This window comes from Seriola lalandi, unplaced genomic scaffold (genome assembly GCF_002814215.2).
Source record: "Seriola lalandi dorsalis isolate HSWRI2012SDOR001 ecotype SW California unplaced genomic scaffold, Sedor1 jcf7180002054349, whole genome shotgun sequence".
NCBI lineage: Eukaryota > Metazoa > Chordata > Actinopteri > Carangiformes > Carangidae > Seriola > Seriola lalandi.
In genome coordinates, this window is record NW_019524902.1 from 228,140 (window position 1) to 238,998 (window position 10,859).

General features: G+C 42.4%; 2 protein-coding genes across 3 annotated transcripts in view; both read left to right on the forward strand.

The window, feature by feature from the left end:
• ano11 (anoctamin 11) overlaps positions 1–5,312 on the forward strand; it is a 21,790-nt gene extending 16,478 nt beyond the window's left edge. Inside the window, exons 24-25 of the mRNA XM_023407855.2 lie at positions 226–409; positions 2,818–5,312. Coding sequence (XP_023263623.1) covers positions 226–409; positions 2,818–2,849 — 216 coding nt within the window. The 3' untranslated portion in view covers positions 2,850–5,312. The remainder of the gene's footprint in view (positions 1–225; positions 410–2,817) is intronic.
• A 136-nt stretch (positions 5,313–5,448) lies between these two features.
• The window catches only part of arhgef19 (Rho guanine nucleotide exchange factor (GEF) 19), a 24,846-nt gene continuing 19,435 nt past the window's right edge, over positions 5,449–10,859 (forward strand). Inside the window, exons 1-2 of one of the 2 annotated variants that reach the window (XM_023407860.2) lie at positions 5,449–5,969; positions 7,700–7,936. The gene's annotated coding sequence lies outside the window, so the exon portion shown is untranslated. Of the gene's footprint in view, positions 5,970–7,595; positions 7,937–10,859 lie in introns of those variants that run through there. The other variant, XM_087174416.1, reaches the window with a different exon arrangement.

A 10,859-nucleotide genomic window follows, 5' to 3' on the forward strand; every position in this document is an offset into this window, starting at 1 on the left:
ATGGAGATAATTCAACACCTCCATCTGCTGAGGAGTGGGTGAAAGCTCTGGTAGAAATCTACACAGTGGAGCTTGAGTTAAGAAAACACAAATTTCCACGTCTTTATATGTGACGCTTGTATAACTTGCTCGTACACTCACAGTTCAAACTTTAGAGATTGTGACGGGACAGACATTTTTCTTCAGTCTGATGTTGAGGTCAAACGTCTCGCCCCCTCCCTCCAGCATGTGGTGTTCTTTGTGCTGCGAGCCATCGACTGGATCGTACCTGACGTCCCCGAGTCCCTGGAGCTGAAGATCAAGAGGGAGCGCTACCTGGCCAAGCAAGCTCTGGCTGAAAACCAAGAGGCCCTGTTGGTGAGTCGAGGCCGAGGGGCCGCCACTGTCACCCCAGGCACCTCCAGCCCAGGTCAGTAGAACATGGGACACACACACACACACACACAAACAATCCCATGCAACACACTTGTTCATAAAACCTGACACTCTTTAAATTCTTTAATCAAATATTTAAGGCAAGAACCAGCTTTGACTCTTAGGGTTTCTGGATCAGGCGTCTACAGATGTTTTGATGTCGGAAATATGAGGCTCATGACCCTTTGATTGAAGATTGTTTCTGTTGTACATGTTGAAGTTTTCTGATATCTACCTCTAGAAATAATTCCTTTGCTACTCTGGATAATTCACAGACCTCAGTTTTCTGTCTTCTAATAAAACACTAATTTACTTCAGTTTAACTTCATGATATCTGACCTAAATATCAGAATCATATATGTTCTGCAGTATGTTGTTGTTTCTATGATTCCACACAGGCGATCAATAAAACAATGCGCCAGCAGAGTTCACGGTGTTAAACCTGTTGATCCTCATAAATAAATTCCACATTTTAAAGGCTTTTAAAAGCTTCACACCTCCACAGAGCACCTGCGTCTCGACTCGCCGTCGTAAACTTGAACTTGCTACACTGCACACAACATGGTCATTAAAGGTAATCTGTGTGGGACCTGAGCCAAAACATATCTGTGTCAGATGAGTTTGATTACATCCATAGGCTGATGGCTGATGGCTGATGTCTGTTGACATCGCTTATTATTCCCTCTATTAACACGGCTGTTAATGCTGAGCTTTAAAGTATGACAGAAAATGACTTTGAAAGAGATCATTAAATCATTATATTCAAGCAGGAAGTAAAGAAAAAGTAGAACAGTTCAAATTCTGCACCACAGGTTCACGGCCTGGTACAGTAACATTTGGCTCGTGAAGAAAAAAATAGTCCCATAGAGTGTATATTCATCCTCATCTGTGTGTGTGTCCCTGTGCTCTGACCCATGCTGTTGTCGTGTGTCTCAAGTAGTGAATGTTGCTGGATGAGGACAGGTGAGTTCCACACGACTACACACAGGTAAGTAAACAACGTTCCCGAGAAGGACGTCATTATTTAGGCAACGACGGCAGAAGAGATCAAATTAAAACGAACTCCAGTTTATAACACATTCAGTGGCATTTATTCATCTTAAAGTATAAAGTACATACAGTACTACTGTACAGTTACACCTCATCTACTACCACAACTTCAAAATCATACACATTTATTTCAAATATTATATTTTATTACATAATAAATCACAAGAAAAGAAATTAACTTGATGTTCAATCCTGTCAACTCTATTCCACTGTATTTTATATCATATTCAACTTTTCAAATGTGTGGAAACTATTTGTTTGGACGGCATAATGTTATAAGACGATAACACAGTATTATCTTATTATTACAATAGTAACTCCCCTATATTGATGTTAAATACGAGGCTATAGCCAACAGCTGTTTAGCTTAGCTTAGCACAAAGACTGGAAACAGGGACCAGTAACTTCCTGGAGTCTCTGCAGGTTGCCTGGTGACAAACAGCCATGAAAGCAAAGAACCAGTCGGAAACAAAACTCCCTTAAAATGGTGGATTGTTTTTTGTATTGACTAAAGGAGCTATCTGTAATGTTTTTGCTAGCCAGCATTAACATTAACGGCTGTTTACTTACCAGTCTTTGCCCAATGCTTCCGCCTTTGTCGCTTTTAATAACAAGAGGTTATAATACGTCCTCTGAGCAGCAATACTTCTTCAGGGCAGACTGGAAGCTACAGTGACTCAGTATCAGAAAGTGATGAGACTGTCCACTTTCTGCCGAGGCTAGCTGGTTAGCATGCTAGCTTCAGTAGAAGAAAAGAAGAGATAGAAATAGAAGCAAAAAACAAGAGGGTTGCCTCCCACTGCTGGAGACAGCTCTTGGTGAGTAAAGGAATAAAGTTTAATGCTGACCTTACAATGTGTCTTCTAGACTGGTAAGTAAACAGCTGCTAATGCTGAAGTTAGCCATGTAGCAATAGCAAAACTTACAAATAGCTCCTTTAAAGAAACAAGATATAACATGTTAATTAGTGAGCTTTAGAGCTGCTGGTATGTGCATCTTGTTAGCTTTGGACAGAGCTAGGCTAGCTGTTTCCAGTCTTCATGCTAAGCTAGGCTAGAACACACAGACATTTCTCACTTCTTCAAAGAACATAAATTAGCATATTTCCCTAAAATGTCATAAGTAATACGTTTTATTGCCAGTGTCGCTGTTATGACCGGTATTTGCCACTGGTAGCAGGCTGTCATTCAGCAGCATGTTGCAGCAAAGATTGTATGTGTCAGCTTTTTTTCTTATTTAGCAGCATATACCTCTCACAGTGATATGTTTGACAGAATTAATTCTCTCCTCTGTCTCTCTGCTCCTTCCCCATTCCTTCCTTGTCCAAACCCAACTGCGCTGCCTCCCCTGAAGCAAGTGACGCGTCCTTTGGAAACATGAGTTAGGACTCTATCGTGGAAGAGGAGCGGTGGGAGGGAAATTAAAGACACACCTTTATATCTGGAATAACAATGAATGAACTTCTTCCCTGAGTGGAATACCGCCTGACACCGGGATTCTTTATTATTTTACTAACGCATACTGCTGCACAGACGTTATGATAAACAGGTATGTAATGGAGGCTGAGACTCAGTTTAACACCTTTTCATTTTCAGGCAGACTCACTCAAAGTCCACTTATATTCACGCTAGGCCTACACAAGTTACATCTTCACAATCTGACCTACAGCCTGAGCAAACTAACACATCTTTAAAAATGTGATTAACATATTGATAAATTGATAATTACCCGTTTACTTCAGCATTATCGCAGTATGATGTTACTGGGACATTTATTTGTTTTTGTTTTTTTGTCTGAAATTTAAAGGTAAAGCTAAAAGTAAGAGGCACAGTATCGACTCTAAATCCATATCAGTGCGTTGTGTTTGTGACTGGTTAACTGAAGTTGCAGCATGTATTGTTAATGCTACTATCGTCAGGTTTCAACACAGCAGCGTGAGTCAGATTTGTCCCAAGGTGAACTAGAAAGCGTGGACCCAAGACCCTGATTGGTCCCACTGGGGTTCAGGTTTGTCCAGTGACCTCTACTACCCCTCGCATCACAGTGAATACCGTAATGTTAAATCGATGTTATGTGTTTTTAAAGACATTAAAGGGGCACTCTGCACTGGGGAGGGGGCAATACAGCAGAGGCTGAGGCATCCTGACGTTTAGTGTGGGTCAAACTCCAAAAACATTTCCCATAAGGCCATGTGTCCATGTAGTGTTTTTCTCTGACAGAAAAGAGCTGGCAGGTCTCTGGGAATAATGTCCCGATAACATATCACCACTGCTGTTATATGATAGAGCAGCATCGGCCCTTTGCATTTTATTACTATTTGTTTGATATTGTTTTTTCACCATGAGCTCCAACCAGAGGATGCTCGCCCTCATAGTTTGTATGGATGAGCTGCAGAGCGAGGAGGATGTGGGTGCATGACTAAACGTCATGATAAAAGCACAACACCAACCAGCACAGATGAGCCTTTCTGTCTTCGTTGTGATCGTTACATCTCGGGCCAGACGGGCACGCCCACAACAGGCTTCTCCTCCATTTTCTTGTTTACAAGGGCAGCGAGACTCACCGAGTCTCACCCCATCTGATTGGTTAACAGGGACAAAAGGAAGCTACTGGGCTTACTTCAGGCACACTTCCACAAAGCCAAGGGTATACAGTAGTTTAAATGCATTTATTGTGTTAGCTCATATCAGAGAGACAGTTTTCATATAATATATAACAAGTAGGCTGTGTAAACAACAAGATATTAGTTACAATAATCATTATAATCAATAAAAAGATAGAAGGATAAAAAGGATACCAATGGTCTGAAATCTATTTCCTCATTAAGACGTGGATACACCAAAGCATCACATTTAAAAATCCAATAATAATAACACTCACATATGCTCCGTCTTCACTGCGAACAATTGAAAAAAGATGCTAGCACTCAAGAAAAAAAAAACACGCTACATGGACACATGCCCTGATTCAACCTGAAAAGATTTTAATAAAGTGGGAGGAGTTTATTTTTGTGAATCTGAGGATCCAGAGGTAAAAGTTTGATCTGGTTACAAACCTGTGGAGAGAAAAAACTCACAAGGTTCATTTTGGAAGGGAACCATAAGTGATAAATAACAAATTCACTTTCAAATTCAGAATCAATTTCAGATGAATTTGTTAACTATGGTGCCTTGTTGTGTTCCCAACGACAACAGGGATCAGTGTTTTGAATTTGCTAACTAACTGGGTTCTTCTCCATAGTGACAGTGGGTCTCAGAAACATCTGTGGTGCTGCTCTCACTTGACTGTTAGCAGCTTGATCAGACTCTCGCTGCTCGGTAAATGTTTTTCAGGCTCCAGTTTGTAGCACAGTCTCTTTGTCAGTGGAGTGCTCCTTTAATCTGAGTTTAAATAGTGTTTTATTTTCCCCTTATGATGACCACTGATGTGAGGTTTAAGTACACGGCTGTTACAAACACCGCACTTTTGTTTTTTTAAGCTGATTTTCAATAGGCTGTGGTTGTGAGACAGATGTGTTATTATTACATAGATTATCTGTTGTCTTCACTATGGGATAAAAAAAAACAAAAAAAACCTCTGCAGACATACACTACACCCGCATCTGAAATGTATGCAATATGTCCATGCAATGCACATATACTGTACATGTTTACTGTCCATGAATGCTGAGCATGCCTGTCTTTTTACTTGAATCTGCACAGTGTTCATGTGGAGGATTTCAGAGAGCTGCTAATGTACAGAACAGGAGTGAAACAGCACCTCGATGTGATACGTATTTTGTGTGTGAGCTGTTTTGCGTTTCGATCTTTTAGAACAAAATAAATCCAGTTTGATGAACGTGAATCAAATGCCTCCTCCTCCTCCTCCAGCGTGGGATTCTGAAATGCTGATGTGTCAGCCGGGAGATCCTGCACTCTTTGTGCTGTGGGGATGAACTTATCATTCCTCTTCACCTGCCGTCTCCACTTTCTCCTTCTCCTCTCCACCCCACCCCCCCCATCTCGCAGGATATACAGTAACTTTCTCCAAACAGCAGAGACCTGCAGACAGATACAGAGGACGCTGATTTATTAGGAGTCAGAAACAGACAGGTGTTCGTTAATGATTCTCCCTTCACTCTCTCACACTAACTCAAATGGTCGTGGCCTTGGGCAACTCCTGACTTTTATTTTATCTCCTCTGCTCTTCCTCATTACCTTTTCCCCTCTCCTTTTCACCGCTCTCTCCTCCCTCGCTCTCTTATTTCATCCTTGTCTTCTTATTTATTTATTTCTTTGATATACGTTCTCTCCCTCCCTTTCTCTCCCTTGGCCACATTCATCTTCTGATTGTTATGATTGCTGTGCGTTCCTCTGCCATGGCCTGCAGGAAGAGTGAGTTAGTACATGTCAGTGAGCACAGGTATGCGCCGTGGACACCGGCTGGCTCATTCACCCTGCGATGGATTAAGGAGGGAGGCGCTCGCATGCACAGGCTGCAGAACAGAGCCCAGAGTCAGCCACAAGGTAACAGTGCAGCGAACAAGACACAGAGTGAAATACACCACAACCTGCTTTGGAAAACATCTTTTATTTACATTTCTGGTCCATTTATGAGATATTAAGTATGGTTGTATATATACTCCAGGGCTGCATGATGTATCTGAAATCAGTAACATGCTATTATTATATAATTCAGTACAATTAATTGGTAAATTTTTACCCATAAAATCACAAAAATCCTGCATCATGCAATAGGAGCTTTAATGAGGACAGTGACTAATGATAATCAATCACTTTGAATTATTGTCACTTGAAAAAGGCTTCATATTGAAAACAAAACAAAGAAATTAGATTATTGATAATAAACCCCACAGCCCTGTCTGTTGAGAAGTCTTTGCAAACTTATGCCCTGCAGCCGAACATCGTTCAAAGCCACAAAACTTTATTTGATACTCCAGTGAAGACTCCAAATAAATCAGGCTGAATTTTGATAAAATGATGCACAAGACAACTAGAATATTTATAATATTTAATATGTGCTGGTGCAGCCATGAATAACATGAACTTGAGATTTGAAGATTCACTTTAAAGCTGCAACAAGCCGACCAACAGAATACATATAAACACTATCATACAGAGGGGAATAATAAAGCTGCAGATTTTGTTTCCCTGCTTCATGGCAGCTGAACTAAAAACATAATGTCAACAGGGCTTTAGTAAACAGTTGCTTTTACACATGAATGTGATGCAGAGCAACATCAGCATTGTTTTTGACTCATGTTTGTGTCTAACTGTCAAATCGAGGTCTAATGCTCACTGTCTTTTTTGCTCTGATTTGGTCTCCACCTTCACTGCTTGTTGTTGTTGTTTTGTGTTTAATAGGTGAAATAGTGTGTCAACAAACATCTATAAGATGACATAGTTGACAGGTCTTAACATAAAGCATATTGGTGAAATAGTTTGACAAAGCCAAAAAAAACCAAAAACATATATATTTTTTTAAATCTAATGATCTATCTAATTTCATTTCATACTTTGTTAATATAAGAATTATTAGTGCAGCTTTAAAGCTAGTTAGAGGTAAAATAGCTGTGTGAGCCTCACCTGTCACACGTTAATTGACTAATTTTAAATCATAATTAACCAACCAAGAAATACTTCAGATTGTCATTGCCTAAGTTCAAATTAAGTATCGCCACAAAAATATTTTTTCAATGATAAAAGAGAAAAATCACAAACAACTCTGAAGCTTTCAGTGACCTGTTTTCCTCTGACAAAAAATGGGGACAATTAGACATCCAGTACTGCTGCGTAAACTGCTGTCCCGAGGTAACTAACCCCCCCCCACCACCACCACCACCACCACCGCCCCTTCACCATTCTTTTCATGTTTGATTAGTGAACATAGTTGATACAGCAGCGAGCGGGCAGCACTGAAAGAGATGAGAGAGTTCGAGCCTTCGCAGCTTCTTTCTGTCACCATCGCACAGTCTGACGTTCAGTGAAAGCTGCACGCAGAGACACTAAATAACTATTAGAGTTAGAGAGGAAGGGCAAGAGAGGGGGAGGAGAAAGAGAGAAAATGAGAGAGCATTTCCCCAACAGTAGCAGGGAGGGAGGGAGGGAGGGAGGGAAAAGGAGTGAGAGAGAAGGGAGAGCAGAGGAGCTTAGAGAGAGGATCTGAATTGTAAGTAGCTCTGAGAGCAGCAAGTGGTGGACATTTTTCAGCCTGTTTTTGTTTTCTCGTGGAGCAGCAGAACAAGGAGAAGAAGAAGAATCAGGCGTAGGAGCGGAGATCTGAGAAAAGCTGAGCTGTGTTTTAAAAGAACAAAAGAAGAAGCTGAAGGAGGAGACGGGAGGAAAGAAGCCAGGAGGAACACAAGGCAGCAATGGATAGCAGAGTGGCTCAGTCTGACCCTGGGATGGCCTGGATTCACACACTGCTGCTGGCCACCAGCCAGCACACACACTAGACCGCTAACGCCAATGAGGTACAGTACACACACACACACACACACACACACACTAAGTCCTTTACACAGAAAATAAATGAACAAAACAGAGAAAGCTGCACACACACTCCACATTCCTGTCAAAACCTTTCTGCTCCGAGTTGGAGAATTTAGCTGCTGGGAGAGAAAGTGGAGCTGTGTCATTTGTCCGAGCGTGCAGGTTTCGCTTTGTGTCGTGCAACTTGGAGAAAGTAGAGCTGTGCAGCTTGTCAGGTGCACTGCATGTTTTCTGACAGCACATATGTTTCTGGAAACAAAGCCTAGATGCTGTTTGTGTATGTGATTCAGGAAAACAACAACACCACCATGACATGAGCTATCTGGACTCTGTTTGCGTGGATTTGTGTTTTGTGAGTGGAGACAAAACACAAATCCAGACATTTAAATGCAGCACAGAACACGCAGGATTCAAATGTAAAACGTTACAGTTTGTTTTTCACTTTCCTGCAACACAAAAAAGTTGCACGTATCCAGCTCAAGTAGATGCATACATCCTGCCAGTGGCATCATTAGCTTCTCTATTCATTTATTCCCTTGGAAGAAGTGGCTGCTTGCATCAGTAATGTTTCCAGCAGCTCCCTAGGCAGTGCAGAGGGAGACAAGCCTTGAATGTGATGGTTACAGTGCAGCAATGAGTTGTTGCAGAGCAGGGCAGGTAAGTGCATGTCTGGAGTATGTTGGATGAGGGGTTGTTAAAAACTGTACATGGCTGAAACTTGGCGCCGCGGCACATACAAACACACACGCACACACACACACACACACACACACACACACACGCACACACACACTGCTTCTCCTCTGTGGGACATTTTAGCATAAAAGTCGAACACCTTCTCTTGCCAGAACCTCGGGTTGTTAACTGAGGCCTGTGATCGGATCTGTGTGTGTGTGTGTTTGTGCGTGCGTGCGTGCATGCAGCAGTAGGTTGGATTTTCTTTCACCCTTTTCTCACTGTTTGTTTGTTCGCTCATGTGGAGCCTCCAGCTGCTCCAGTTGTTGACACTTCCTCATGAGGGATAAACAACAACGTAATGATGACAATCAGGAAGCGGGTTTTACATTTTTTAAAAGTATGGAAACTCGCTCCCTCCTTCTCTGTGAGGTGATTGCGACATAAACATCTGAAATAGATTATCAGCGTCCAGACTTATTCTCAAGTATCTTTCAAACACCATCAGCAAAGAGGGTGAGCTGAGGTGATGTCTGCCGTCCTGATGAGTCAGTGTATCGTCATGTGAGTCTACTGCGGCTGCAGCTGTGTATGGATTCCTGGATTGTCTGGGAGGTTCATATTTTGGCTGGAGCAGAATTAGATAGCTGTGGGTGTTTTTTTCTGGATTATCTGATTTACTACGCTACGTCTGAGTCAAACTCACCACCTGCACGCTGCGGAGACGTGCACCAGGACGAAGCATAAATCAGGACTTTGAACAGTGTCGCTGCACTTTATGACAGACTGGAGATCCCCCGCGTGAGGGCAGACTCCTGATAACAAAACTTTTTTAAATTTTTTAATAGTCATCAAATTGAAAATAAAAATAGTTTCTGTAAAGTCACACCACTGTAGATTTTATTTCATTCTGCGTGTCTGCTCATATCACTCACAGATTTATAACCTCTCCCCCCCCCCCTCCACAACTGTATGTCTGGAGAGCACCTGCCCCATCACCTGCCACTCAGACAGTGGCTGTCTGAGTGTGTGTGTGTGTGTGTGTGTGTGTGTGTGTGTGTGTAACCCTGCACACTAATGCTGCTTGTGCTCCTCATGGTGTTTACATGCACATGCCCAGCTGCTCCCCTGAACGTGACTCTGTGTCCACGCTCTGACTCGCTCTGATGGAAACTAGGCTAAAATCATTAGGCGTCATTGACTGAAAGTGACTTGACCTTTTTAACATCAGTGACGCTGTTATTTTCAGGAAGCTCAGTCACTTTCCTGAAGCCCTTTTTGGCTTGTGGCCTAAATAGCAGCGGCTCCTAATGGCCCATAATAGCAGCCCTCGCTCCCGCACGTGTACGGCTGAGTTTCTTTGTTTGTCTCCTGCCTCGGCTTACTGGTCAATTTCAGAGGAATGAGCGTGCCGAGTCATCCAGGGAATGTGGAAGAGTGTCTCTGCGTGTCAGGGAGGTTTCATCTTCAGGGGGTTGGGCGCCTCTGAAGTAGGACATGAACTTGTCTTCAAACCTGGACTATAAAACAGACAGACCACCGACCGAGCTGCTCCCTGTGCATTCAGTTCATAATAATACAAGAACGTGTTTGGCTTTGACTCTTTGGAAGCACAAATCATTCACTTTTTATCTTGTCATTGTCATTTATTATTAAATCTGCGTGTGTGAGAATATTCAAACAGTCAGAGGGTTAAAAACTTGAGCCCTGAGGTGATGAGTGCCGATCACTGCCCTGGCTGCGTTGCTGCACACCTGTCTAGCACTGTAGCCCTCGGGCTATTTCACATGGTGACTTGGCCAATACAACGCGGTGTGTGTTTCACATTTGTGCTCATGCAAGATAATAAGTTTCTGGCTTAGGAGACTTTAAAACGCTTGTCTTTTGTGTCTCTTTGCTCTTTGGAAAAGAAAAACACAAACCAGGTGTTGCAACTCTTCTCTTTCAGGCAGCTCTCTCTTTCTCTTTCTCTCAGTTCATCGCTCTAATGCTGATGACACAGCTGGTATTCAGAGCTTTGGTTTTGAATAGTTTATAGCTTTAGCTGTGGGCTAAAGTGGATTTGTTTCTGGATGGTCAGCTCGTTAGGTGTGTTCCACTTTTACCCGATCACATTTCAAAACAACAAGCAGCCCAGCGGATTGCTTGTGCATACCTGTCCAGATAATAAAAGCAAGAAGTGAAGTGGAGGAGGAGAAGGAGGAGGAGGAGGTGGAGGTGGAGATGGAG